The following is a 26878-nucleotide window of genomic DNA, read 5'->3' as shown; positions in this document are numbered from 1 at the left end:
ACTCTGTCAGGTTGCTTCCTTGGCTGTGCAGAAGCTTTTTAACTTGACCAAGTTCTACTTATTTATTTTTGTTGTTTCTATGATGGGTTATTATATTTTTAAAGATCTTGTTTCTGAAAGGAGAGGAGGAACTAACTTCTTTTAACATTACAGTTTATTAAATACAGTGTTAGTCATCCTTCAGTGTCTTACTGATTATTAGAAGTCTATGTAATGGAAATGACTTTTTATTATTAAAGATTTATATGGGAAACTAAGTTCATTTCTATTTAATAACTGGTGATAGACTATAAATTGTGACCACATTATAAAAATGACCCTCAGCTTCATATCATATTGTGTATCTTCCCTGTCACTTGAAAATATTTCAAAATCTTGTCTAGTCACAGGCTTTTTCTAATCTCTTGCATATTTTTGTTCTGTATATCATTATTTTGGAGGTTTTCTCTATGTAATGTTACAAAAATCTTGCATTTTCATCAGTCAAATGCAGTATAGGATTTTCCAAGCAACTAAAACATTTGGAATCATATGCTTTAAGAGCATTTAAAGTATAAAATACATTTAACTCTGACTAATAAAGTACTTTATGATTTCTGTATTGCTGTTTTGTTCTAGTCTCAGGTGATGGAGAATTATAAAAAATTCTTTAAAACCAGAAAGGGATACAGAATTAAGCAAGCATAAGATTAATGTGAAATAAAATAAGATCAATGCTTTGGTCTGTGTTTCTTAAATTATGTTGGGATGTGGAGAGAAAGCTTAAAAAAAAAAAACCACCAAACTTTTTCTAAATACATAATCTCTCTCCCTTACTGGAAGTACATACTTGCTTTTAAATATAAATGTAACATCATCATTACAGCAGGCTTTTATAATGGAAAATAATTCATAATGAATTCTGCCTGTACTTAAAATTTTTTGATTGCCGTTTTTTATTCATTCATTTAACAAAATTTCACCTATTACAATGAGCACATAAATACTCAAAATTCCATTAAGTTGAGAGACTAAAAAACAGTACTTCTCCCTGAAACGAGGAACTGAAGGTAGTAGAAGAGATTAGCAACAAATAACGAACCCAGAATCTCCAGGGATAAAGAATCTGTGAGCTGGAAGTAAGAGGATAATAGGGAACATTTGGAAGGGAATGCTTAACATTTCTTTGCCTCAAGATTAACATCTGTCTAGAATTTACTTTAATTTGGAATTTACTTCCTACCAACTGGAAAGTAATTGTACACTTGAATTAACTCTGTGCTGTGAAGTTGTTGCAGAAGTAGACACTGGGACAGAAAAGCCAGGTTTTGAAAATCTGTTATGAAAACAGGCCATTCACTCTAGATTTAAGGCAACCAAAAATGTAAACATGATTATGAGGTTAAAAAAGCTGTGCAGTTCACTGACAGGTTTTTGCTTACTACTCTATCCCCACCACTTAACTCATACATGGCAGTTGCTCAGTGAATATTTGTTGAATAAATAAAGACATGAATAACTGAATAAGTAGATGAATGATCAGGTTGCAATGATCTGGAGGTCACAGGGGGCCTCGTTTAGTAAACTATAATGAAATATATGAACATTCATTGTAGGCTAAATAATTCATACATCTTTGTGTAGTAATTATACATTCTCATGATGACTAAATGAATGATAATAGTAATAATGCATAACAGCTACATTGCCATTTTGAAAACATTTTTTATTTATTATTCATTTGTAGCTGCTATAGAAATGGCAATTATTTTTAATTTTTCAAAGCTTAAAGACTAAGTATTTTTATGATTTCTATCATGAACATTGAACCATTTGTATATATATATAAAGGGTTGACTTTGTTTTATGTGTGAGAATAGTGCTAAAGCTATGTAAAATGTTCTACCAATTGATTTCATAAGTAATGCAACACATATTTTTGTAATATGGTGAATTTTTTAATAGATTCATGGGACGAATGATAATAACTCACCGAATGGAAGAAATTGTGAGGTAAGAGTATATTCACGTTATTTAATTACGTTTTTTTAGGGGAAGGACTTGAGTTTAAAGGAGATTAGGTAAATAAATAGTATATTGTGGGAATGGGTTAACTTAAAATTAAAAGTAGTTAGCATTTCACCTGCTAGTAATTTGTAGCAGCAGCAAGTGAAGATGAAGCAAATTCAAAGAAATGGTATCAAAATAAAATTTAGTAAGATTATATTTCTTTTTCTCATAATGTTAGGTAATAACATTAAAAGAAATTCATTTATTTCATATTCATATTCTTACGCATTTAAACCCACAACACTTAAAAGGTACAATTTTTTTTTTTTTTTCCCTTGAGCCAAAGTGTCGCTCTGTCACCTTGGGTAGAATGCCATGGTCAAAAGGTCGAATATGAAAAATAGTTTATATAACATTCAACAAGTATAAATGCTGTGTTCAGGCCAAGCGCAGTGCCTCACATCTGTAATCTTAGCACTCTGGGAGGCCAAGGCTGGAGGATCCCAAGAGTTTATGAGACCAGCCTGAGCAAGAGTGAAACCCTGTCTCAGCTAAAAATAGAAAAATTAGTCGGGAGTTGTGATGGACAGCTGTATTCCCAGCTCCTACTCAGGGGACTGAGGTAGAAGGATGGCTTGAACCTAGGAGTTTTAGTTGCTATTAAGTAGGCTGACTCCATGGCACTCCAGCCTGGGCAACAGAGTGAGACTCAAAATGAATAAGTAGGTAAATAAATGCTATGGTCTTCTTTACTTAAGAATCATTCAGTGCAAGCTAGATTATTAATAACTGATCTAAAACTGCTTACGTACTCTTTTGATTAGTTTATTGTTTTGTTGGCTATTTCATTTTGTTTACTCTCAGTATTCAGGTTAATTTCTAGTGCCTTAGTTTAGATCTGTTCAAAGATTGACTGATAGTATGAGATTTCATTGTTATTCATGACTATAAGCCTGATTTATAATCAGTCTTAGAATCAGCACTTGAATTTTTAATCAACTGTAACATTCTACTTCTTTTCTTGGGACATAGTCAATTTATACCAGCTGCATGAAATAAATCACTAACCAAGAGTTGAGCATTTTTCAATAAAATCCTAAGACAAGCCAAGAAAAGCATCATGTATTAGCACTGATTCACATTTTTAATAAGCATTAACATGTTCAATAAACTGTAATAAGATCTCTTATGTATAGGACTCCTGCTGAATAACTATGACTCTACTTAAGTTTATTTTGATTTCTGTAGTGAAATAGAAATGTGTGGATACATAGGCCGAATTACATTAAGGTATTGTGGATAGTCAAGAAAAATAGCAATTATGTTACTTCAGCTCCTGGGGTACTTAAAAAATGAACCATGTTCTTCCCTGAAGCAACCTAAATGAATTGACGAATTTTCTTTCATTTATTTATTTTTGTTGTTATTTTTGTTTTTTATGGGTTTGCCAACTTTTTATTTTGCCAAGTTAGGAAATTAACTAAACAACCACAGCCGCAACAACCATCATCTACCCTAATTAATTTTGTAAAAGAAAGGACATTTAAAAATAAAATTTTAAAGTATAAAAAAATTATTAATTTAAAGGTTACTTGGCATATATATATATTTAATTATGTATCATATATAATATACATATTTTACATAAGATACAAAATATATATGTGTAACATATACATATAGTATATATAATTTCCACTCATGTATGTGTTTTCTCATCTCACTGAACACCATTGAGAACTTTTGCCTGCTCCTAAACTGGAGTCCACTGAGGGGTGACAGCAGTCCGGAAAGGAAGTTAGTTCTGTGTGGAGGATACGTAGGGGCCCTTGAACTCAGTCAAGATAAAAAATGGCTTATTTTGCCCAGTACTCATCAGGATGCGCAAGGTTGATGATGATGGAATTAGGGCTCTTTGTTCTTAATACGATATATATCGTATATCGTTTATACATATATCGGTATGAAAGTCCTTAAGTTATTGGCATTTTTTTTACTTAATTTTTATTAATTCATAATGCATACATTTATGGGGTTCAATGTGATGATTTGATATACAATGCAGAATGCTTAAACTAACATAGCCATCACCTCACTTACTTATTATTATTTTTTTTCTTTTGCAGTTTTTGGCCGGGGCTGGGTTTGAACCCACCACCCTCGGCATATGGAGCCGGCGCCCTACTCCTTTGAGCTACAGGCGCCGTCGCTCACTTACTTATTTTGGGGGGACATTTATAATATACTCTTAGTCGTTTTGAAATGCACCCTTATGTTACCAGCATTTTAAACTCTGTTTTATCTGGTTTCCTAATCACTAGTACAGTGGTTCTCAACCTATGGGTCACGACCCACAGGAACTGTATTAAAGGACTGCGGTAATTCGGAAGGTTGAGAACCACTGCACTTGTAGAAACCTTTCAAAAATAGGTGGTGTTGAAGATTAATTTTATTATATGAAGTTCTCTTACTTAGATACTACATTTTGCCAGATGTGACTAGACATGTTATATAATATTTTTTAATTTTCATAACAATATGCTTATTATGAGTCAATGCCCAGACATGTACACGTGCATATATAAATTGTCTAGGTCAGCAGAAGAGTTTATTAATGTATTTTTCTGAGCAAAACCTACTGAATGTCTGAACTCACAGGGGGCATCCATTTTGTATTTCCCAAAGACCTTTCATTCATCTGATAAATTATCATTTAATCTAAATCTGTCTTTATATACCAGTGTGAGCACAGAGTATTTCTTTTTTTTTTTTTTTTTTTGCAGTTTTTGGCTGGGGGCCAGGTTTGAACCTGCCACCTCCGGTATATGGGGCTGGCGCCCTACTCACTGAGCCACAGGTGCCTCCCCAGCACAGAGTATTTCTACTTATTATTAGAAGCAACATCAAGTGAAAAAGAGCTATTTTATAACTCATGAATAGTTTCCACATTGATTTTGGAATGTCAATGGAGTACACTCCAAACAAGACTGCCTAGTAGAAACTATACTTATTAACCACGTTCCATACCTCTGGTCTTCCTTGGTACATTGCCATTTTTTGTGGGGGGTGGGGAGGCAGCATTTAGGTTTATAGATATCTTCATGAATGGTTCAGATTCTGTTTGGTTTAGACAAATATATATATATATGTATGTATGTATTGCAAAAAAGCATAAAGAATATAAAACAATAAAGGCTTTTTAATTTATCCATAGCAGATTCTTACCATTTTGCTAATCACTAAGAAGATACAATTTCCTTTCTAGTTATTCCTTGTCGTTTTTTTTCTCCTTTATGGAGAGAAATTCAAACAGCAAGAAGACCTGTGCTCCAGGAAGTATGCAATGCAAGTAGTCAAGTTATACTGTGCAATCTTGCCTAGAAAAAATACTAACATACTTTCTCCATTATGTTTTATAATCCAGTATAATTTTAATTGTGCATAGCTCATGCATTTAAACAAAAATCATACTACAATTTATGTTTACATTGCATTTTATTTCTGTATCTTCCCTTTCAAAGCTGTTTATTAATTTTGCTCAAAAATTTTATGTATCATCTTCTGCTAAGCATTTTAAAATCAGTAATCTTTGATTTTGCTGAATTTTGTTTAAAAATGTTTGAAACTAGTGGCTTTGTGAGTTTATTTACATGCATAATTTTAGGTATGAGCCACTAATCTTAAAGTGACTGAAATACTAAAGCAGGTGTTTGTTGTTACAGTAACTAACATCATGATTGGTGTAGGCAGCTTTATAATATATGCTGGGATTTTGGTTTTCTCTGAAAGCAATATTGTAGCAGTAGCTTAAGTATCTCCTGCTAAAGATGCCATTTAGAATTCAATTACAGTTTTAATTATTCAATGTTTTGGGTTATTTTCTTTTTTTCCTAGACCTCTGGGGCCAGAGAGTCTTTTGCTTCGTGGAGCCAGATTAAAAAACACAAAAGAAATTTTTGGTTTGTACATATTATTTAAACATTTGAAATAATTGATTTGTGTGGGTGCTTTATATGAAGTATTTTTAAAAAGCATAACATTTATGGTGTTTTGATTGGCTAATTTATTAATTGAATTTTATGATAATTTTCATATAAAGATTGTGTTAATATAGTTTTGTAGAGTTTTTTGTTGCTGCTGATCCACATTTTTGAGTAATACAACCTTGTTCTTATATTGTCTTTCTGTGAATACTTGTGAAACTGAGTGCTAATAAGATAATTCTGACACTTGTAGTAATGATGGATGGGAACTAATATAATCTGGCATCATGGTGCAGTAAACCACTTCTGCAGTTCCTTTATGATTATTCTTAGATTAGATTAGTAACTGCTGACTTAGTCATTCATACATTTACTCATTCAACAAATTCTTACTGACTCCAGGTTGTCCACAAAGTATTATTGGAGCATATACTAACTGGATCAATAGATTGAATAAATACTGCCCTTGCCTTGGAGATCTAAATTAATTTAGTATACTCTGAGTCAACTCTAGGAAAACTGTGACATTGATAATAACCTTTAGCTGTCAACTAGTTCCTCCCATTTTAGGAGTGGCCCTTAGTATCCTGGCCTTCTAAATTACCCACTGGCTGTATACAGCTTTTAATAAAAGGTTCTCTTTTTCATTCTCTTTTTTCCTGTTAGTTCTCTCACTTTTATTTTATTTATTTATTTATTTATTTATTTATTTATTTATTTATTTATTTATTTTTGAGACAGAGTCTCACATGTTGCCCCTTGGTAGAGTGCTGTGGTGTCACAGCTTACAGCAATCTCAAACTCTTAGACTTAAGCAATTCTCTTGCCTCAGCCTCCCAAGTAGCTGGGACTACAGGCATCTGCCACAGCACCCGACTATTTCTTTGTTGCAGTTGTCAGTGTTGTTTAGCAGGCCCCGGCTGGGTTTGAACCTGCCAGCCCCAGTGTATGTGGCTCAACCCCTAAGCTAACCCAGCAGCCCTGCATACTTCCACACACACTGCTTCAACTGGCATTCCTCCACATACGAGTATACATTAAGACATCTGTACGTGCTAGTTAATCTTTGTGAAAAACCTTATCCACTTCACTTCTCTCGTTTTTAGATTCTCTAATAAAGATATTCATATTATCAAAAAAGAAAAAAATGTTGGGGATTTAGAGAAATTGAAACCAAACCCTTGTATGTTGCTGATGGGTATGTGAGATATTGTGGCTGCTGGGAAAAATAGTTTGGCAGTTCTTTAATAAGTTAAATGTAGAATTATCATGACTCAGAAATGCTACTCTACATATATACCCAAAAGAACTGAACAAAGTTGTTTAAATCAAAACTTGTGGAAAAAGGTTCATAGAAGCACTGTTTATAGTAGCCAAAGGCTGGAAACAGCTCAGATGTTTATCAGCTGATGAATGGATAAACAAAATGTGGTATATTTATATAATGGAACATTATTCAGCCATAAAAAGGAATGAAGTACTAATCCGTGCTACAACATGAGAAACTTCAAAAATATGTTGAGTAAAAGAAGCCAGACACAAATGGCCATGTATTATGTGATTCCATTTACTTGAAATACCCAGGCAAATCCATAGAGACAGAAAGCAGTTTAGTGGTTCCTAAACCTAGGGGCTCAGGAGTAGAGGAGAATGGAGAATGATCGCTGATGGACACAGCATTTTCTTTGGGTATAACGAAAATATTATGTACTTAAGAGAATAGGATGGGTACACAAAATTATGAATGTACTAAGTGCCATTGGATTAGTTAAATGGAATCTTAAAGTGCCACTGAAAATGGTAAATTGTATATTATGAGTATCTTACCACAATTTAAAAATTCCATAATAATGTTTTTTAATGGCTGAAGCCACAGTAAACCCTTAGGGCTTTTAGACCTTTTCATGTAACACCATATTTTAATACATCTTTCTAGCAGTAACTCCTTCACTCTTGCTTACCTTAAAGCAGGTATCCAACTTTTGTACACTCTGTAATCGAATGTCTTTACATGGGTATGTCTTCTATTAATTTCCCCAGTACCACAACCTCCTGTGTCATTCTGGCTGTTTTCTCACATTCCTGTTATATAATTGCAGTGCCCTTTGTTTGAGTTATAACCCCTGCCTTTTAGGAATAATTCTAATGATAAGAATTAAAGGACAAATCTTTAGGAGGAGGGCATAATGTGTCTTATAGTGGTTTTTAAATCTTAGGAATGGATAGGAATGAGCATTTATTGATCATCTGTCCATTTCAAGGCATTTAGCTTTTTCATATAGATCTCAAAACAACTGTGGTATTTTTTCTCATTTAAAGATGGGAAAGTTGAGACTCAGACAAATTACTTACCCAAGTTAGTAAGTGACAGAGCTGGTATTCAAACCAAAGTCTAACCACAAACTTTTTGTAATTTCGTTCATTGCCTAGTTTTACTCCCATTGCCCCCGTCATTCTCACTCATCTCAGAGTTCACATAGAAACAAATTTTTAAATAATATTCTCCCTGTGTTTCTTGGTTGACTCTGCCAGACCTCCATATTATCTATCCATTGCTTATGGAATGATGTCTAGACTCCAGACTCATCCTGGCCCCAATTGTTTCACCCTAATAGAAAGTGTGTTTCCAGTTCCATTTCTGTCTTTGTTAGCGGTTTGCTCTATTTATAATGGCCTTTCCTGCCATCTTCATCTCTCAAATTCTTTTCTTCATCAGTTCCAACTCAATTAATCACTCTTCATTCACTTAACTGTTATAACTCAGAAACAAACCCCCCTAAAAAGTTCCTCTCATTGAGCAGGTTGAGTGACCCCAAAACTGGACTTAGAAAGCCTGTTGAAATTCTGAAAAGACTTAAAGGAAGACAAAATTATAACTATAATATACTTTTATAGGAACTTTCGTGCTAGTGAGCATATTTATTTCTTGTGAAACACACAAAAGGATTCTTTTAAACCAGAGTTTTGTTTTGCAGGTGTTGCTGTTTACACTGGAATGGAAACTAAGATGGCATTAAATTATAAGAGCAAATCACAGAAACGATCTGCAGTAGAAAAGTAAGAAAACTATCTATTTTCATTTATTTAAATATGATAACTATAAATTATTTGTGTATAAAAATATGTGTATCAGGTCAAGTAAACAAAATGATATTTGGATAGAGATTTTTTTTCACGTTTTTAAGTACAGGAGCATTTTTGTAGTATTTGGAATGCAGTAGGTTCTAAAGTATGACTTTAGAAGTAAATACTGTTGAGTAAATGATGGAATCACTTGATTAGACTAACACTCTGCAGATAACAATTATAAAACTGAAAGAAAATTTTTAAAAAATGAACAATTTGAAAGCAGTGAAGAGTAACCAAAAGCATATGGGAGCTGGCAAGAAGTGTGTCCCCAGAGATGCCAGCAATAAGGTTTAAGAGTGCAGGTTTTTGACTGAAGTCACTCCCCAATTTTTGTGCTACTTGAGGCATCAAGAAATCTGAGTTTTACTGGGTTGGATTATCCAGGGATGAGGTTTAAAGCTTGAAGAGCAACTAGAAAGTTGGGGGGAATATGTAAGGAAAGAAGCCAAAGAGGGGAATTAACTCCAAAACTTGTACTTATTCTCTACCCAAATCCTTGGCTGACTAGTAGAACTGTGCGAACTATGTGTGTACAAAGGAGACCCCAACTGGCTTGGCAAAAACACTAACAGAAAACTAAAAGAATTCAACAGAGAATTTTGCTCTTGCCCATTGCATTGCATACAGAGTTTGGTGTTTGAGCCCAGTCAAGTTAAAAGCCTCTTGGAACATCAGCACTCTTCTTGGGAACATAATGGAATATAGATTGTCTGTAAAGTCCAATATGCAATAAAAATTAAGCAGACATAAAGAAGATGTAAGTAGTCCATAGAAACTATCTTCCAGTCTACGGCCATACCACCCTGGATGCAGCTGATCTCGGAAGCTAAGCCGGGTCAGGCCTGGTTAGTACTTGGATGGGAGAAACTGTCTCCCAAATGATCTAGAATGATCTTGCAATTAGCAGACACAAATTTTAAAGTAGGTCTTACAAATATGTTTAAAGGCCTAAAGGAAAATTTAAGTGAACGTATGGGAAAACTCAGCAGAGAAGTGGAAACTATGAAAAAGAGCCTAGGCCAGGCCTGGTGGCTCATGCCTATAATCCCAGCACTCTGGGGTGGGTGGATTACCTGAGCTCACAAGTTCGAGACCAGCCTGAGCCAGAGCAAGGCCTCATCTCTAAAAATAGCTGGGGAGGATGGGTGGAGGGAGGGTGATTGGTGGGATTACACCTGTGGTGCATCTTACAAGGGTACATGTGAAACTTAGTAAATGTAGAATATAAATGTCTTAAGGCAATAACTAAGAAAATGCCAGGAAGGCTATGTTAACCAGTGTGATGAAAATGTGTCAAACTGTTTATAAAACCAGTGTATGGTGCCCCATGATCGCAATAATGTATACAGCTATCATTTAATAATTAAAAAAATAGCTGGGCATTGGGTGGCACCTGTGGCTCAAGGAGTAGGTCCCATATACCGAGGGTGGCGGGTTCAAGCCCGGCCCCAGCCAGAACTGCAAAAAATAACAAAAAATTGTGGCTGGTGCCTATAGTCCCAGCTACTTGGGAAGCTGAGGCAAGAGAATTGCTTAAGACTAAGAGAGTGAGGTTGCTGCGAGCTGTGATGCCAAGGCACTCTCTTAGGGTGACAAAGTGAGACTCTGTCTCAAAAAAAATAAATAAAACTCCAATGGAAGGCCATCAGAAGTTGAAAACAACCAGTTGAGAGTAGTCATTGAAGCTGATCTCTGACAGCTACACAAGAAGTTGCTGAAGAATTCAACGTCAACCATTTATGGTCATTGGGCATTTGAAGCCAATTGAAAAGGTGAGAAAGCTTGCTAAGTGTGTGGCCCTTGAGCTGACCAAAAATCAGAGCAATTGTTCTCCAGTGTTTTCTTATTCTATGCAACAATAAGGAACCATTTCTCGAAGGCATTGTGATGTGCTACAGAAAGTGGATTTTATACAAAAACCAGTGATGACCAGCTCAGTGGATGGAATGACAGGAACCTCCAAAGTACTTCCCAAAGCCAAATTTGTACTATAAAAAGGTCATGGTCACTGTCTGGTGGCTTGCTGCCAGTCTGATTGACTACAGCTTTTTAAATTCCAGCAAGACCATTAAATGTGAGAAGTCTGCACAGCAAGTTGATGAAAGACACTGAAAACTGCAGTATCTGCAGTCAGCACTGGTCAACAAAAAGTGCCCGATTCTTCATGACAACGGCCAACCGCATGTCATACGACCAATGCTTCAAAATTTGAACAAATCGGGCTATGAGGTTTTGCCTTATCTGCTGTATTTACCTGACCTCTGCCACTTCTTCAAGCATCTGGACAACTTTTTGCAGGGAAAATGCTTCTACAACCAGCAGGATGCAGAAAATGCTTTGTAAGAATCCATCAAATCCTGAAGTATGGATTTTTATGCTAAAGGAAGACTTTCTTGTTGGCAGCAATGTGTTGATTGTGATGGGTCCTATTTTGATTAATAAAGATGTGTTTAGGCTTGGTCATAATGATTTAATATTCATGGTCTAAAACTGCAGTTACTTGTACACCAACCTAATATCATCATCATCTCAACTGTGAAGTTTTATTTGTGAACTGACTTGGACTAAATTTTGCGTGAGAAAACTCAATCTAGAAATACTGATTTTTTTTTTTTTTCTTTTTGAGACAGAGTCTCAAACTGTCTCCCTGGGTAGAGTGCTGTGGCGTCACAACTCACAGCAACCTTAAATTCTTGGACTTAATTGATTCTCTAGCCTCAGCCTCCCCAAGTAGCCAGGACTACAGGCGCCTGCCACAACGCCTGGCTATTTTTTTTTTTTTTTTTAGATAATAATGTGGTACTAGTTTGAAAATTAAATTGAGGAAAGTTGAATATAAAGTAGGATGGAATTTAGGAAGGAGATGGTTTTTTAGTTAAACAGCAAAAAATAGGTTAAATAATATAGGTAAAAAAGGATAGTGTATCTGATGAAGAAAGTAATGAGCAAAGACAGAAAGATGGAAATAAACTAAGCATTACAGTTATATTATCACAAGGAGACATGAAAAAGGTCAGAATTTTGAATCAAACAGATGTAGATTTAAACTTCAGATTCCCTACTTACTAACTATGTTTCCTTGGACGAGTCATTTCATTTCATTTCATTGATTCCAGTGTTCTTATCTATAAAAATGTGAGCCGTGTTGTATGTGAAGTATTGAACATTGTGCCTAACACACAATAACCAAACAAAAAGTCTTTCTTGTGTGCATTATCCTCCACCTGCTTGTGACAGTGTAGAGTTTATGTTGGAAGATAGAGAAATATCAACTTATTGTGTAATTAAGATAAGGCTAAATTATAGAAGGTCTCAGAATTCAGGCTTTTTTTTTTTTTTTTTAAAGACATTTTATTTATTTATTTTTATTTATTTATTTTTTTGTGTGTGTGGTTTTTTTGGCCTGGGCTAGGTTTGAACCCGCCACCTCCGGCATATGGGACCGGCGCCCTACTCCTTGAGCCGCAGGCGCCGCCCATCAGGCTTTTTTTTTTAATCTTGAGTTTTTACAAAGCCTTGACCCATATTCTTCCTCACACTGGGGGTTCATTATACCACTCTGTATATTTTGTGTAGATTTGAATTTTTGAATTATAAAACCTTTAATTGCATTAATAATTTATATTTTCAAACTTAAAATCAAAGATGTGACAAAGAGAGGTTCCGAAGTCAATTCCTGTCATGTAATTTTAGGAAATTTATACAGTGATTTTTTTTTTTTTTGGCCTTTGGTCTTCATCAGTAAAAAAGGTATAAGAATCACTTTTTTAGGCTTGGCGCTCGTAGCTCAGTGGCTAGGGCGCCAGCCACATACACCAAAGGTGGCAGGTTCTAATCCAGCCCGGGCCTGCCAAACAACAGTGACAACTACAATCAAAAAATAGCTGGGCATTGTGGTGGGCGCCTGTAGTCCTACCTACTTGGGAGTCTGAGACAAAAGAATTGCTTAAGCCCAAGAGTTTGAGGTTGCTGTGAGCTGTGTCACCACGACACTCTACCCAGGGTAATAGCTTGAGGCTCTGTCTCAAAAAAAATCTCTTTTTTAGAAGTTTTTGTAAAGATCAAATAAGATAGTGAATATGACAAAAATTTTATATGATTTTAACACTGTACAAATGTCATTTAATACACTTACAATTAGATGGGTCCTAAAAAAGTAAAAAATCTTAGAGTAATTACTTAAGACAAAAATAACTGGCCAAAATTGTCATTTACTGAAAGCATTTTGAACAGTAACATAGTTATAGTAAGTAGGCCTACCATCTGTGTGTATTGGATATTTTATTGCTAGTAAATAGATTTATTTGAATGGTAATTTCTTGAAAAGAAAAACTGTGACCTATTTTAAAAGACAGTAATTCCTATAATCATTCCTTCTATATTTTAATATATTTTTAATTTAAACATTAATTTCTGAGCAAATGTAGTAACATGGATTTTTTTTTTTATTCTCTTGCTTCAGGTCAATGAATACATTTTTGATAATTTATCTAATAATTCTGATTTCTGAAGCCATCATCAGTACTATCTTGAAATATACATGGCAAGCTGAAGAAAAATGGGATGAACCTTGGTATAACCAAAAAACAGAACATCAGAGAAATAGTAGTAAGGTATTTTATGGTGTTCTTGACTGTTGTAAAGGAAACTTCATTTTCAGCATAGTTGATGGATTGGTAGTTACTTCTGATAACGAGGGACCACCGTGATCTCCTTAAAACCATTAGCACTGAAGGATGACAAAATGGTATTACAAGTAAAGAGAAACGGATGTTTGGCCTGGTTTTTTTTTTTTTTTTTTGAGACAGTCTCACTGTGTCGCTGTCAGTAGAGTGCTGTGATGTCACAGCTCACAGCAACCTCAAACTCTTGGGTTTAAGCAATTCTCTTGCCTCAGCCTCCCAAGTAGCTAGGACTACAGGCACCTGCCACAACGCCTGGCTATTTTTTTTGTTGTTGTTGTTATTGTTGCCATTGTTGTTTGGCAGGCCCCCAGCTGGATTCAAACCTGCCAACTCCGGTATATGTGGTTGGCGCTCTATCCACTGAGCTATAGGCACCAAGCCTGTCATGGTATTTTTTTTTTCACAGTTTAGGGAGTAAGCAGTTATACTCCCTGTAACATGATTTAAAGAGTTCAAACAGGTCACAAAATTTTAATTCTGTCCGTAATTGCATTCCATGTCAATGCTACAAATTCACTTTTCTAATCCATTTACTGTATCTTAATCATAAATGAATTAAAGAGTAAGTTGACTTATTTTTAATTTTGTCTGAATATTTTAACAAGTCTTGATGATAGGAAGGTGTAGTACACAAATTATGTCATATAGCGTTTTGAACTGATTGAATATGGGCTACCAAGAGAATTTAACCTACAATTTTGGTAAATAATTGTTCTCCAAATTTCACTTTCAATTACAGTGTACGTAAGAGAGGACAAATTTGGATCTCACGAAACCACAAAGCAGGCTCAGCACCCGTAGTTCAGTGGCTAGGGCGCCAGCTATATACACTGGGGCTGGTGGGTTGGAACCCGGCCTGGGACTGCCAAAAACAATGACAACTACAACCAAAAAATAAGTAAATAAATAACGGGGCATTGAGTGGGCACCTGTAGTCCCAGCTACTTGGGAGGCTGAGGCAAGAGAATTGCTTAAGCACAAGAGTTTGAGGTTGCTGTGAGCTGTGACGCCACGGCCCTCTACCAAGGGGGCGACTTAGTGAGACTCTGTCTCCAAAAAAAAAAGAAACCACGAAGCAGATAATCACAGGATTGTATTTTCAGTATTATTCACAATTATTTTATCTTTCATAGAACACATGATGAAGTGCAAGTCTTGCTAACCCATAGAAGGAGGCTCTTCTTTACATTCTATACTTACAGAGAGTTTTAATTTCTAGCACTTCCAACCTAGCAATTATTTCATAATTTTTTGTTGCACTCAATTCTTAGTTTGTGATTTTGAAGGGTAGAAGTAGAATGGATGAGTACGCTCCAGAGATTATAATTTTGCTAACAGTAGTTTCTATCAGACCAGGCTTTTTATTAGCTTCTAAAAAGTAACAAATTAACCAATTTGAATTTTCCCATTTCTTCTTTTACTTAGATGAACATTCTAATGAGCAGTAAAATTATCCACAGGAAATACAGTGTTACAAAGATAATTCAATAAATGAATTTTAATTCATGAAATTAACCTGTCTCAAAATATAATTGATGATCTATTTAGGCATGAAACTTTCTAATAAATTTCCTTAGTGAGACTGAAGAAATTCTCATGTATTTTCTTTTATCAAATAATTATTTCTTTTTTCCTAGATTCTGAGATTTATTTCAGACTTCCTTGCTTTTTTGGTACTGTATAATTTCATCATTCCAATTTCATTATATGTGACAGTTGAAATGCAGAAATTTCTTGGATCATTTTTTATTGGCTGGGATCTTGATCTGTATCATGAAGAATCAGATCAGAAAGCTCAAGTCAATACTTCTGATCTGAATGAAGAGCTTGGCCAGGTAAAAATAATCCTAATTTTTTTTTTTCTAATTTGTTATTTTTATCAAAACAATAAATTTACAAAGATTGATGTAACAAAATGTTATGCAACTTAAACCAAAAAATAGCTCTAGTTTGCTTCAGTCCTAAATCTTGTTTTTGATTCTTAAATCTTAATTTTTTTAATATTACTTACCACTATATTTCAATATGGTATTCTTTCTTCCTTCTTAAATTTAGACATTATCTACGAGGGAATATAAACATGACACTAGTCCTCCCACACACATACCCAGACATGTGCCCACTTTGCTTCTCTACAGCCCCTAACATTGTTCTGTCACAATTTGAGATTTAATAAGTATTTGTTGACATTATTTTGACTTTTTAAATATTTGTTCAATAATTCCTAGTTCTGTATATGCTCCCTATAATATCATGATTGCATTTTCTTCCTTTTATGTTTTGTTTTCCCTAGAATTAATTGCTGTTTTTCATTTGCTTATTTTCCAATTACCACAAACAAGTCCCTGACAAAGATATGCACATCTCTCTACATATTCAGACACATCAGGTAATCTAGGATTTTCCTTTTTCTTCCTCTCCACCCTCCCTCTGCCCCCTTTATGTTTTGGTGGTAACTTCTGCAGAACCTTTTATCTTTCTGTTCCCGTTGGACTTACTGTCTCCGAGCCTGCTCTAAGCTGGCACTTTGGACTTACATTTACCATCGCTCTGGAAATTCCTTTGTCTTTCCTGGAGGTTCTAGTATTTCTGTCTTAGGCATCCCATGTCTTTCTACCTGTGGCTTATTGTCTCATTTCAGTGTAGCTATTTAGTCTAATAACTTCCTGAAAAAAAGATGTGAGAAGAAAATATTTTTAAATTTTGCATATATGAAAATACCTTTATTCTCTCTTCCCACTTGATTAATAATTTATCTGGGCATTGCATTTAAAATTGTAAATTATTTCTCCTCAAAATTTTAAAGGCAGTTACTTACTGTTTTCTAGATGTCAGTGTTGCTGTTGAGAAATCTAGTGCCGGGCGGCTCCTGTGGCTCAAGGAGTAGGGCGCCGGTCCCATATGCCGAAGGTGGCGGGTTCAAACCTAGCCCCGGCCAAAAAGAAAAAAAAGAGAAAAATCTAGTACCATTCTAATTCTTGATTCTTTATATGCAATCTTTCTCAGACACTCATAAGGTCTCCTTTTTCTGTAATAGTTCTGAAATTTCATGTTAATGTGCCTTGGTTAAGTTTTTCTTTTTTCATTGGGCAGTTAATTCTGTGAGCCCTTTCAGTCTCGAAACACATGTCCTTCCATTCTAGAAATCCTCTTATTTCTTGGAAAACTTATCTTTTTGTGTTTTGTTTTACTTTGTAGATGTCAGACTACTTATTAATCCTTTAATTCTCTTCAACTTTTCAGTTTTCATTTTTTTAGTTTTTATATGCTTTCTGGGAGAATTCTTTTTTTTGGTGGGGTACTCAATTTTTATTTTATTTTTTTATTAAGTCATATACACATAGATCATGAATACATTTATGCATATGTGGGGTACTTTCTGGGAGAATTCTACAACTTTATCTTTCTTCTAATTTCTTTTATTTCTGCTATAATATTTTTAATTTCTGAATAATCTTTTTTAATTGTCTCATTCTTTTTTCTTGATTGTATCTGTGCTTTTACCTCTCTGTGGATATTTGTGACAGTTTATTTGCATTAGCTTTGTTTGTTCCTAGTTCTTTTTTCCAAATAGTTAGTTCTGCTGTGATGTGACATACACATTCCTAAAAATCACTGCACTGTGCAAAATTGTTTGGTAAAATCCACAGGGATTATCAAAGAATGGATTAGAAGTACAATGTAAGAACTTCATCAATAGCACAGTAAAACAAAGATAGGAACCTAATAAAAACAGCACTTGCTAAATTGTTACAAAATACATAAATACTATAATAAATATGGCACTGATCTTGAAAAGACCTGAAGTTTGCTTATGGAAAGTAGGAATCAGAGATCTCAATGTATGTGATATTGTGAAGTATTAGAAAGGTTATCTGTAATCAGAAGGAAAATTGTAATACCGGATGTGGTTGAGTGTGCCTCACGACATATGATGAACTGAAGTAGCTAGGAGTTGAGCTTTGTGCATTTCATGTATTTTTATATAGCTCATATGTAGTTTTCTGCATTCATTTAGCATTTCGTATAGACAAAATTGTGCTCAAATTGTTTCCTGATATAGTAGTTACATTGGAATAAATTTGTGTTTTCAAGGCAATGTTACAGCAGAACTGATTGTAATTTGTTTTAGATTCTACCTTTCATGTAAGGAACAGTTGTCCAATGAATGCTAAACATTGGCTATCCTTTCAAATTTAAAAGTGAGGCACTAAAAATGCTTATTTGAGGCTGCTGATTAGTGAGCTTCTCCTTAAGGTCATGGGTTGACAGGCCCAGCTTTTTTTTGAGGTCTTCAATAAACATCATTATCTGTTGGCATTCCCTCACTTTCCCCAGAGAGAAATAACTACAGGTAATAATAATTCTGCTGCTTTTGATTGTTAGAGCTGGCCAGTGAAAGTGTCTGTAGTGTACTGAGTGCCTTACCTCTGCTTCTGGCTGTTTTTGCACAGTTCACATTCTCTCTGGTTCAGCCTCCTTAGGGAATAAACCTAGCTGTTACTCCAGTAGATTAGGGGCATTCTTAACTTTGTGAATCATAAAGGGGTTTCAGGATCTAAACTGCTTCTGACAACACCTCCTGTTTTGGGCCCCATCCCATACTCCCACATTCAGGGGTAGCCGGTACATCTACTTCCCAAGAGTTTCTGGTGGTAGGTTTTCTGATTGGTAGATTTCACAGCTCTGATGAATCATTTACCACTCATTAATTTTTCTATCTTCCAAAGTTGTGTCAAATCTCTCTTCTTGTGTTGCCTTTTTTTACCATTATTTTTGTTCTTTTTAAAATTTCCTTATTGTCATTATGATGAAGTTTCTAGAAGAGCAGAGATAATTGCACGAGCTCAACCTGTCATGTTTCACTAGAAGTTGATCCCATTTTTTAGTAGCATTTAGGAGGCTTTAATAATTTATGTTAAATATTAATTTATGTCACATTTCTTTAATTATGTATCACAGATTCAAGACCTAAATCTATAGCCCATTTTTTCTTTCCTAAACAATTTTTTTTTCCACTGTGCCTTTGAATTTTGCCAGATGCTTTTCCTGTATTTATCAAGATATTTAATTAATAGAATAAAGGGCAAGTACCATTTTATTAATTTGATGGGTTTCATTGATTTTTATTTTAATGTTGACTCAATCTTGCATTCCTGGAATAAATCTCATACACTCATGGTATATAATCCTTTTTATATGTTTTTATTTTCAGTTTTGCATCTAATTCATAAGGGATATTCGCCTATACTTTGTTTTCTTGTGATATCTATCTCCATAATTAAAAGACTTCTTTCTCAAGTTACAATTGCAATAATCATATTTTTTTCTTTTTCTCTATAATCTTGTTTGGATCAAGACATGGCTTACATTCTTCTCTTTATGGATATACTTTCTTTTAAAGTAAATTTTCTGTAATTAATCTCCAAAGGTAATAAGATAATTTGCCCTATCTAGTTTTTAAAAATACATTTTCTAAAAAAAAAGAAAAATACATTTTCTGTTACTTTTAACATTACTGATTTTGTTTCCTGCCCTAAATTTCAATTTCCTCTGTCTTTTTTAGACAACTTCTTACATTGCTATCATTTTGTGTTCCTATTCCTGGTCCAGATGTCCTTTCACATTCCACGTTCTTATGAAGCATCCTTTCTACTTTTATTTCAAAGATAATCCTCGAGTACTACTACTTAAAAATACCTTAGCCAAGAGACAGAAAAGAAGTATCACATTCTCAGTCTCCTGTAAAGATGAACATACATCTAAAGATGCCACAAACTTCCAAGTGTATGTAGATTTGAGACATTTGCTATTATCTTGGTTTGTTTTCTTGGCATCTTTATTATCCAACTGTGATTGGATTATAATAATCTCAGCATTGGTTTATCAGTGTTAATAGGTAAACTTGACTTCGGTGACAGGACAAGGGTTTTTGGTTTGGGGGGGAGTTTTTTGTTTAACATAGGATCATGTACACTTCAGTTTATTTTCTTTTGTTTTCTCTCTAGGTGGAGTATGTGTTTACAGATAAAACTGGTACACTGACAGAAAATGAGATGCAATTTCGGGAATGTTCAATTAATGGCATGAAATACCAAGAAATCAATAGTAGACTTGTGCCCGAAGGACCAACGCCAGACTCTTCAGAAGGAAACTTAACTTATCTTAGTAGTTTATCCCATCTTAACAACTTATCCCATCTTACATCCAGTTCCTCTTTTAGGACAAGTCCTGAAAATGAAACTGAACTAGTAAGCAATTTTTAATTAATAAATCAGGAATTCATGTGAAGTAATTCTATTCTGTAGCTGATAGGTTGTAGGAAAAAAAAGTTTAAGTGTCAACAAAGCAAAGACTATATATTTGAAATGTGTATCTTTGATTCAAGGCTACAAAATAGAATCCTAAGAATTTGTAGTTATAGCCCAGTTTAACTTATTATATAATATGTGTCTGCTTTAGCTCTTTGAGCATTTAAATGGAACAGAGTTAAGGAAAGCCCTTTCTGCCTTGAGATGAAGAAGACTTTATTAAAAAATAGAACTTACATAGATTTAATATTTTGGGGGACCTCACTACTTTCACAAAAGCATATTCCCCTTTCCTTAGAATTTGGTTTTGCCTCCTAAAAGATGCTGATACGTTGAAGGATCCTAAGCAAATGTAATTTTACTTTTTGAACTCAGAAGCAACCAGCTGTTATTCAGGAATCAAGGTTGTAGCACTCTTGTTCTAGATTTTAGAATTCTGTTTCTGATTTCCTAAGTAAGATTTCAGAATGGCATTTTAATCATGAATACTAACTATGTTCCTACAGATCAAAGAGCATGACCTCTTCTTTAAAGCAGTCAGTCTGTGTCACACTGTGCAGATTAGCAATGCTCACACAGAGTGCATCGGGGATGGGCCCTGGCAGTCCAACCTGACACCCTCCAGTTTGGAGTACTATGCATCTTCCCCAGATGAAAAAGCTCTAGTAGAAGCTGCTGCAAGGTAATTTAGCCTGATTTCCAAACCTTCAGAAAAATACCTTTTAAATTATAGAATACAAGAAAATCAAGGCCAGGTGCAGTGGCTCACGCTTGTAATACCAGCGCTCTGGGAGGCTGAATCTCCTGAGCTCATGAGTTCAGGACCAGCCTGAACCAGAGTGAGACTTCATCTCTAAAAATATCCAGGTGTTGTGGCGGGCGCCTGTGGTCCCAACAGGCGGTTCAGGCAGGAGAATCACTCAAGCCCAAGAGTTTAAGGTTGCTGTGAGCTGTGATGCCACTGCACTCTACTGAAGGCTCAAAATAAAACTCTTGTCTCAAAACAGAAAAAAAAGAAAGAAAATCATAATTTAAATTTTTCAAACATGAATTTGTCATCTTAAGTTGTCAAAATTCATACACATAAAGATAGAAGTCCGTTTTAAATTTTAAATGAGAATTTGAAGTATGGTATTAATTTTGTTACGAAACTTGCATTGAGTCAGACTTTTTAAGATTTCTTTAAAAATATGATCACTAGGAGATCTGTGTAATAAAATTATGAGAAATACTTGTTTATGTTTTGCTGCACTTATTCTTTTTTATTATTATTTTTTTTTTTGCAGTTTCTGGCCAGGGCTGGGTTTGATCCCGTCACCTCCGGCATATGGGGCCGGCGCCCTCCTCCTTTGAGCCACAGGCGCCACCCTGTGCTGCACCTATTCTGATATTTCAGATTCTTAAAAGTAATGATACATTATTTAAAAGAAATACTTTAAAATGTATTCTAAACTTTTATTTTAAATGTTTTTTTCTCAGGCTAGACTATAATGACGTACTGTGAAATATGAAATATCATTTCTTTTTTTTCCCCACTTTTTTAATTAATTTATTTTTATTGTTAAATCATAACTGTGTACATTAGTGCAATCAAGGGGTACATTGTGCTGGTTTCATATACAATCTGAAATATTCTCATCAAACTGTTCAACGTAGCCTTCATGGCATTTTCTTAGTTGCTGTATGTAGGCATTTGTATTCTGCATTTAGTAAGTTTTGCCTGTACCTATTCTAAGATGCACCGTAGGTGTGGCCCCATCCATTACCCTCCCTCCACCATAACCTCCCCCCCTCCTTCCACTTCCTTGGCCCTTTCCCCATGGTCTTGTGCTATAAGTTGGGTTATAGCCTTCATGTGAAAGCTATAATTTAGCTTCATAGTAGAGCTGAGTACATTGGTGAAATATCATTTCTTAAGTCTTAACCTTTCTTTGTCCTTTTAATCCCTAGGATTGGTATTGTATTTATTGGTAATTCTGAAGAAACTATGGAAGTTAAAACACTTGGAAAACTGGAACGGTAATTTTTTTCCTACTTTATAAAGTTCTTTATATTAAGCATATAGTAGAAAGCAAGGTTCAGTAGACTATGGCCCATGAGCCAAACTGTCATCTAGGTTGACAGGTAGTGGCATGATCATAGCTCACTACAACCTTCAACTCCTGGGCTCAACCGATCCTCTTTGGTCTGGAAAAGCTAGGACCACAGGTGTGCACCTGGCTAATTTTTAATTTTTTTGTAGAGATGGGTTGCTGTGTTTTCCAGTCTGGTCTTGAACTACCGGGCTCAAGCAATCCTCTTGTTTCTACCTTCCATATTGCTGGCATTATAGGTGGGGTTATTCATGGCACCCAGCCATGATACATTTTTAAAGAATTGTTTAAAAAACAATGAAAGAATATACAACAGAGACTATTTATGGCCTGCAAAGCCTCAAATATTAGTATCTAATTCTTCACAGAAAAAGTTTACTGATCTCTGTTCTAGAATAATCTCATCCTTACATTGTATCTTACCACAGTTATAACAATATTCTACTCTGAATCTTTTATCTGTATTTTAGCTTACTGGTTCTTGAATTTACTTATATGTTTAATTTTAGACATTCCTAGGGTAATGGATTTCATAGGTTTCTACTCACTGAATAAAGAAAACTTTCCTTATATTATCTATGATTTTATTTTTTAAACATTAAGGAACAACTATCCATTTTCAACCTTTGATTAATTAGTCCACACTTCTCATACTTAAAGTGTTCAAAGTTTTATCAATTCTGAGTGTATCTCAACTCCAGCCGTGCTTTCTGTTTTTCTTTTTTTTGGAGACAGAGTCTCACTTTGTCACCCTTGGTAGAATACTGTGGCGTCACAGCTCATAGCAACCTCAAACTCTTGGGCTCAAGTGATTCTCTTGCCTCAGCCTCTTGAGTAAATGGGACCACAGGTGTCCACCACAATGCCCACGTTTTTTTTTTTAAGAGATGAGGTCTAGCTCTGGCTCAGACTGATCTCAAACCTATGAGCTCAAGCAATTCACCCTCCTCAACCTCCCAGAGTGCTAGGATTACAGGCAAGAGCCACTGTGCCCAGCCTTCCGCTGTGCTTTTTTCAAACTGTGCTTTTTCATACAAAATAAAGCTCATTCTTGGACTCCTTTCTTGTGGAAGCCTATCAGTTCTTTTTATTAACTTTAGGGGTGTCCAGCCTTTTTTCTTCTGCACATTGGAATAATAAGAGTTTTAATAACACATTGAAAACACAAACACTAACAAAAGCTGATCAGCAAAGAAAAAGGTCTGTGCAAAGTTTTTGTAATATCCAACCCCACAGATAACCAAAATGGTTCTCAAATAATCTGCATGCATCCCATGGGTCGTAGTTTGGACACCCCAATAACCATGATTCAACTCATTGGGTTTTTTTGAGATTTGCAAAGCATTTCATATGTACATCATTGTGTAAGATTCATCCAGAAGACTTTTTAAGGCACACCTCACCTATACACACAAATTCTTTCCTAGCTCCCTTGAGAGGTATTTGTTACTATACCTTCCTTACCTATCATACACACCTAGGTGCAGAATCACTGCCGGTAATGAGCCCCTGAACTAATGTGAATTTGGAATTGTCAGGTGTAAAAGGACACAAAAAAGGGTTGAGAATCAGTCTCCTTTTTTAGTCAGAAAAACATGAAGCTATAAAGATTTGGATTCTAGTTCTTGCTTTGCCAAACTTATTTTACTTTAGGCAAATTACTTAATCTTTTTGAGTTTAATAGTCCTCATCTATAAAAATGAGTTGAGACCTACTTCCTTGAGTTCTCATGAATATTTAATGACATAATGTATGCATCTGTATGGTAAGTAGTCAATGTCAATTCTTCCTATTTCTATCCTGTTTCGTTAGTAATAATTCATAACCCATCATCAAGAAAATGTAGTGAGATTAATTTCTTATTCTAAATTAGCCATTTTATCTTTTATAGGGATTCTTTACATATATTTGTTTAGTATTTTTCAAAAAAGTAAAGTTTTTGTCTTGTTTCCTTCAGATACAAACTGCTTCATATTCTGGAATTTGATTCAGATCGTAGGAGAATGAGTGTAATTGTTCAGGCACCTTCAGGTAACAAATCTAAATTTTCATAAATTTTAGTTTATCTAATATTAATAGCATAATAACTCATCTTTCCCTTTTAGGTGAGAAGTTTTTATTTGCTAAAGGAGCCGAATCATCAATTCTTCCTAAATGTGTAGGTGGAGAAATAGAAAAAACCAGAATTCATGTAGATGAATTTGCTTTGGTGAGTAGAGATGTCTATATTTTAAAAAACTGTAAATAATATGAATGATTTGGCAAATTCATCTTTAATAACTGACAAAAAACACGGAAATTATGCAGTTCTGTTACATTATTTGTTGGCTCTATGTTCTTTGTGTAAAAACTGACTTTAATTTGCTAAAGCATAAGTCATCTCCTCAAACCTACTACAGTCAGGGTACTTATGCTTACAAGGACCACTCAAACTACACTATTAAAAAGGGGTGTTTATTAAAAGAATATGGGGAATTCCAATAATGTGGAGAAACTAAAACCTTCATACATACCTTGCTGGCAGGATTATAAATGGTGCAGTCACTTTGAAAAAGTTTGGCAGTTCCTCAAAAGGTAAACATAGAGTTATGTTAATATATGACCCAGCAATTCCACTCCTAGATATAACCCCAAGAGAATTGAAAACATACGTCCGCACAGAACTTGTACATGAATGTTCAGAAGCAGCAGTATTTCTAACAGCCAGAAAATGGAAAACCCAAATGACCACTGATGAATAGATACACAAAATGTGCTTTATCCATATAATGGAGTATTATTTTGCTACTAAAAGTAACGAAATACTAATATATGCTACAACCAGGATGAATCTTAGAAAGATTGTGCTGAGTAAAAGAAGCCATTCACCAAAGACTACACATTACATTTAAATGAAATATTCAGAATAGGCAAATTCATATCAGTGTAACCTGGCTTATTGTACCCTCAATGAATCCCCAACAATAAAAAAAAAAAAGAATAGGCAAATTCATAGAGAAAGCAGATCAGTGGTAGCTAGGGGCTGAAGGAAGTGGAGGAAAGGAAAATTTCTGCTAATCGTTGTGGAATTCCTTTGGGGAATAATGAAATATTCTAGAATTACATGGTGATGATGATTGTATAACTCTGAACCTGCCAGGAACCACTGATTTGTACTCTCTAATGGAGTGAATGTTTAGTGTATGTGAATTATCTCTCATTTAAAAATAGAAGGAGGCTAGGTGCTAGGGCACCAGCCACATGCTCTGGGGCTGGTGGGTTAGAACCCAGCCTGGTCCTGCTAAACAAACAACAACAACAAAAAATAGCTGGGTTTTGTGGAGGGTGCCTGTAATCCCAGCTACTTGGGAGGCTGAGGCAAGAGAATCGCTCGAGTTGGAGGTTTCTGTGAGCTATAATGCCATGGCACTCTACCAAGGGTGACAAAGTGAGACTCTGTCTGAATAAAAAAAAGAAATAAATAAAAAATGTAAATAGCAAAATTATTAAACACCTCTCAGTGTTAAACCCACATGATCTCTCATTTTTGTGTTTCTATAAATGTATGCTCATGCTCATCTCTGCTCACCTATGTCCTTTATATAGTTTATGATTTCTTTTCTTCCATTATGGGTTTCCTAATCATTTAAGATCTGGTTCATCTACTGCACTGTAACATCTGTAAGAACAAAGACATTGTTATACCTCACCACCATTGTAATATCCAGAACAATACTGACACATAGCTGGTGCTTAATAATTATTTGTCATGAGATGAATTAATTTATTCATATATAAATAGTTGATGGTCCCTTAACTGTTATTTAAGAGAAACATTTATAGGTATGCGTCATTAATAAACCAGGGAATGCCAGTATTTAGAAATCTACTAAGAAGTATGTCGTGTAGTATTTTAAAATCCACCCTTTCAAAGTTCTGTTATGAGAACATTTATTAAGAGTTATTCTCGGGAAACTGTATAACAAGAAAAGGAACGTTTATGAGTCTTTAGATTTAGATAGAAACTTTTAGAGATTAATAGCTTCTAGCTCAGTAGAATCAGATGATTCTAATTTCATTTCTCTGTTATGGATATAATATTTAAAATCATTCATTTGTTAAATCTAGAAAGTATTGTTTGCTCAATAGTACCCAAAATGGCAAATTTTGTCACGCAGTGAACCCTCAGGAAACTATGTTATTTTCTTTTTTTTTTTTTTAAAGATTAACCTGTTGAGGGCGGCGCCTGTGGCTCAGTTGGTAGGGCGCCGGCCCCATATACCGAGGGTGGCAGGTTCAAACCCGGACCCGGCTGAACTGCAACCAAAAAATAGCTGGGTGTTGTGGTGGGCGCCTGTAGTCCCAGCTACTTGGGAGGCTGAGGCAAGAGAATCGCTTAAGCCCAGGAGTTGGAGGTTGCTGTGAGCTGTGTGATGCCATGGCACTCTACCGAGGGCCATAAAGTGAGACTCTGTCTCTACAAAAAAAAAAAAAAAAAGATTAACCTGTTGAATAGGTAAAAGTGAATTTATAAGTTAAAATGGGAGAGTGGAACCTGGCGCTATCTCTCCCTTAATAATGCTGAAAGTATCCTTATAGAATTTTCTGACTTTCCATTTAACACAGTTTTAAAACCACAAATAAGATCCTTTCTAGGCTTAATATTCTACAATTCAGTGATCTTAGTTATTTTTAAAAACTCATCAGAA

General features: G+C 35.0%; 1 protein-coding gene across 7 annotated transcripts in view; it reads left to right on the top strand.

The window, feature by feature from the left end:
• ATP11B (ATPase phospholipid transporting 11B (putative)) overlaps window positions 1–26878 on the top strand; it is a 140381-nt gene that overhangs the window by 58238 nt on the left and 55265 nt on the right. For all 7 annotated transcript variants that reach the window (XM_053565187.1, XM_053565186.1, XM_053565188.1 and 4 more), the window contains exons 8-17: window positions 1945–1992; window positions 5884–5948; window positions 8948–9029; window positions 13564–13714; window positions 15424–15621; window positions 19795–20037; window positions 20604–20779; window positions 22048–22116; window positions 24148–24221; window positions 24296–24399. In XM_053565187.1, coding sequence (XP_053421162.1) covers window positions 1945–1992; window positions 5884–5948; window positions 8948–9029; window positions 13564–13714; window positions 15424–15621; window positions 19795–20037; window positions 20604–20779; window positions 22048–22116; window positions 24148–24221; window positions 24296–24399 — 1210 coding nt within the window. The remainder of the gene's footprint in view (window positions 1–1944; window positions 1993–5883; window positions 5949–8947; window positions 9030–13563; window positions 13715–15423; window positions 15622–19794; window positions 20038–20603; window positions 20780–22047; window positions 22117–24147; window positions 24222–24295; window positions 24400–26878) is intronic.

Source organism: Nycticebus coucang, chromosome 16 (genome assembly GCF_027406575.1).
Source record: "Nycticebus coucang isolate mNycCou1 chromosome 16, mNycCou1.pri, whole genome shotgun sequence".
Taxonomy (NCBI): Eukaryota; Metazoa; Chordata; class Mammalia; order Primates; family Lorisidae; genus Nycticebus; species Nycticebus coucang.
The sequence above is the reverse complement of the archived record's forward strand: the minus strand, read 5'-3'. Positions and strand labels throughout refer to the sequence as shown.